At 36.8% G+C, this 3,079-nt stretch overlaps 1 protein-coding gene across 1 annotated transcript; it reads right to left on the minus strand.

Moving 5' to 3' along the window:
• Nucleotides 1-1,076: 1,076 nt before the first annotated feature.
• On the minus strand, nt 1,077-3,072 carry LOC125177775 (arylsulfatase A-like). The gene is made up of 4 exons (XM_047880157.1): nt 2,959-3,072; nt 2,222-2,330; nt 1,868-2,003; nt 1,077-1,607 (listed from the first exon to the last, which is right to left on the minus strand). Exons 3-4 carry the CDS (start codon nt 1,972-1,974, stop codon nt 1,448-1,450), a joined length of 267 nt encoding a protein of 88 aa, XP_047736113.1. The 5' UTR covers nt 1,975-2,003; nt 2,222-2,330; nt 2,959-3,072; the 3' UTR covers nt 1,077-1,447.
• Nucleotides 3,073-3,079: the final 7 nt, after the last annotated feature.

Below are 3,079 nucleotides of genomic sequence, written 5' to 3' on the forward strand. Positions count from 1 at the left end.
TTTACCTTCCCTACATGGATGTCTACTTTAATCTACCAATCTCAAAAATTATCCACATATACATATAAAAAATCAGTCTTTTATTTGTATATATACGTGGATTATTTTTTGAGATTGGTAGATTAAAGTAGACATCCATGTAGGGAAGGCGAAAGATAAAAATAACTGTGTAAAAATAACTGTAAGCAAACTGAAGCATGAAAAAATACCTGTAAGTGGTAACTGGTAACAACTTAACAAGTAACAACCAACATGTTGAAACTATAGTAACAGGCTGAGGTTGACAACATTACACCGAAATCTTTCGTACAGTTTTATTCTATAATTTATATTATGTATTTATCATGCTGGTTTTTAAATAATATTTAATACTATTAAATAAAATATAAAGGCTTTATCTATAAATGTAGAGGTAGCGCTGTAGTGGCAAAACCTCGTATATCGCTGCTGAAATATGTAGCGGGCGCTACCGCTACATTGCCTTAAATGTAACGCCGCTACCGCTACTGAAAATGTAGCGGCCGCTACATGTAGCGCGCTACTGCCCACCTCTGATTATTTGATATTATACTCTAATTAGCTTTTAGTATCGCGTTTCCTGAAAGATTATTGGAGTGAATAGGTAGGGCAGAAATGGAAGAAATTTACAAAGCAATACTCAAAGATTTCAAAAATAGATACTTCCATCAATACGGTACTGCAAACGATTTACATTCAACGATTAAAGAAAATAAATGAAGGGACCAGTTTGAGTGATAAATGAATGAAAAAAAACAAGAAGTAAAATTATGTTGCTTAAGTTTTGGAAGCTTTGGTTTTGGAAATGGAATGGTGGGAATGATCTGAGCAACGAGTCATCAAACAAGCTGAGTTCTTTTTATTGCCAAAAAGAGAGCAATATAACGTCCATCATGCATAAATACGTATCCTAGGTTTTAATACTTCGATAATATAAAAATTCGATACCCATGTATAATTCATTTTTAACTAAGGAAAGTTATGTCAACGATTCCATTATCGTTAAACGAATGTCAGTTAAGAAATTAAATGCAGTTTAAAAATAACATTTTCGGTATTAGGTCCTTGAAGCATTTTTCATTTTGTCGAACTGTTGAAAGGATAGCGCAACAGGAAAATACCTTACATCACATCTACTATATTCAACAAAACAGACACAAATTAAAGAAATAACACAGAGGAGAAGTTTGTGGGTAAACGGTAATGAAAAAATGGTGCCTATGATAACTAGATCATTCAAACGCGCAACATACACTTTCATCGATGGAAAACAATTTTGGTGGTAAAAATGAGCCCGACTGGCTGTCATTAAAACAGATTATTCACATCTCAGTGACGGTGTCAACCACAGTCTCGTCTTCTAAAAAACTCAGGCTACTTCCTTTGCATCCATCAATTATTTCATAAAGAAGACCAGAAATTTTCTCCGTCATTTGTCAGGGCAGTCGCAACAGGCGGGGTATGGATTGCAGAGGCGGTCGGTGCAGCAAGGTTGAGATCGTTCTTCGTGGTCCTGCGTGGCTGAAGTCATCCAAGTCATGTCAGCCATGTGCTGAGTGCGCCAAGCAGTCAAATTCATCAATAAAGGCCTGAAAACGTATTCTCTGTTTATCTGATCAAAAATTTTTTGAATTGTTAACATTCAAAACAGTGAGCTCACCAGTGGAATAAAATTTATGTACACCTATCAAAATGTTTGTAAGAAGATCATTACAGGATCTGCCGATTGAATATCTCGAACAATCCCGTGTTATCTTGTTGCTGCAACATTCAAGTCAAATTTTATCGATCATTTGCCGCAACAACATTTAAAAGAACAACACGATGCTCAGTGTTGAAATGAACTTACTGTCGACTAGTATCGTTGGCGATGTTCCAGCGCTCGCCGGGATCAACAGACAAGTCGTAGAGAAGAGGCGGGTTGTGCTCCGTGAGAGTATGTCGTGAAGTGCACATCTCGTCGTAGTTCTGATCGTCCGATAGTTCTGGCAACGAAAAGGGAATTGATGTCTAATTATTAAATGTTCATCTCGACTAAAAAATTTCAGATTTAGTTACCTAATGATGGAGACTGTAAATTGTTTAGTACAATTTTCAGTACCATTATTGTACCACGAAATTCTCAAAACCTCTAAGCGAGGCAAAGAATTTAGAGTTTATTGAGAAAAACAATTAGAAAATAAATATTAAAATTGAAACTTGCCGCTCCCAACTGTGAAGAAATGCGCTTTCAGATGTTGATAAACAACGGCGTGCGGTCCAGTTTCATGAGAAGGACTGCCGGGGTATACAGCGAAGTAGTCCCGAGGAGACTGGTAAAGAAAAGTGGGAGAGTCAGTAAACGAGGGGAATGTCGGTGAACAATGGGAATCGCTAGGCTAGGACACTCACATTCCAACCATTCATGAGAAAACCTATTGAAGATGCAAATAATTCAGAACATAACTGAAATATAACCATGCAACATAATGGAAACGTAGCATACAACATAATAAAAACATAACATACAACATAAATGAAGCATAACCAGACAATATAATTTAAATATAACATCCACCATAATTGCTACATAACATGCAACATAATTGAAGCATAACATACAACACAATTGAAACATAACATTTCATATTGAAAGTAATTGAACTTTGCCATTCCCAACTGTAAAAAGATGTTGATAAACAAAAAACAATTCCAGAGCCATTATTGACAAATAGAGCATCATGCCGGGAATAAAGCAATATGAAGTATGTTTTGCACATGGTGGCCGATGAAATGACAAAATATTTGAAAATTTGGGTGAAACGTGTTAATATCTTTCGTATTGAGCGCGTCTTAGAAGAAATGTTCGTTTAGAAGTCGAAAAATTAGGACCTTCATGACACAACAAGGGGATAAATTGTCCAACAATTTCGGTCACATCATCTGACAAAATGTATTTACCTTTGAGGTTTTGCCTAACAGGAAATCTGAGGCGTCGAAGCCGTCGAGCTTGAGGCCGCTGGTGTCAGCGCCGGTGAGCGCAGCGATGGTCGGCAGAACTTCTAGCGAGCTCAGCAACTCG

This window comes from Hyalella azteca, unplaced genomic scaffold (assembly GCF_000764305.2).
Source record: "Hyalella azteca isolate HAZT.00-mixed unplaced genomic scaffold, Hazt_2.0.2 contig4776, whole genome shotgun sequence".
NCBI classification, from domain to species: Eukaryota; Metazoa; Arthropoda; class Malacostraca; order Amphipoda; family Hyalellidae; genus Hyalella; species Hyalella azteca.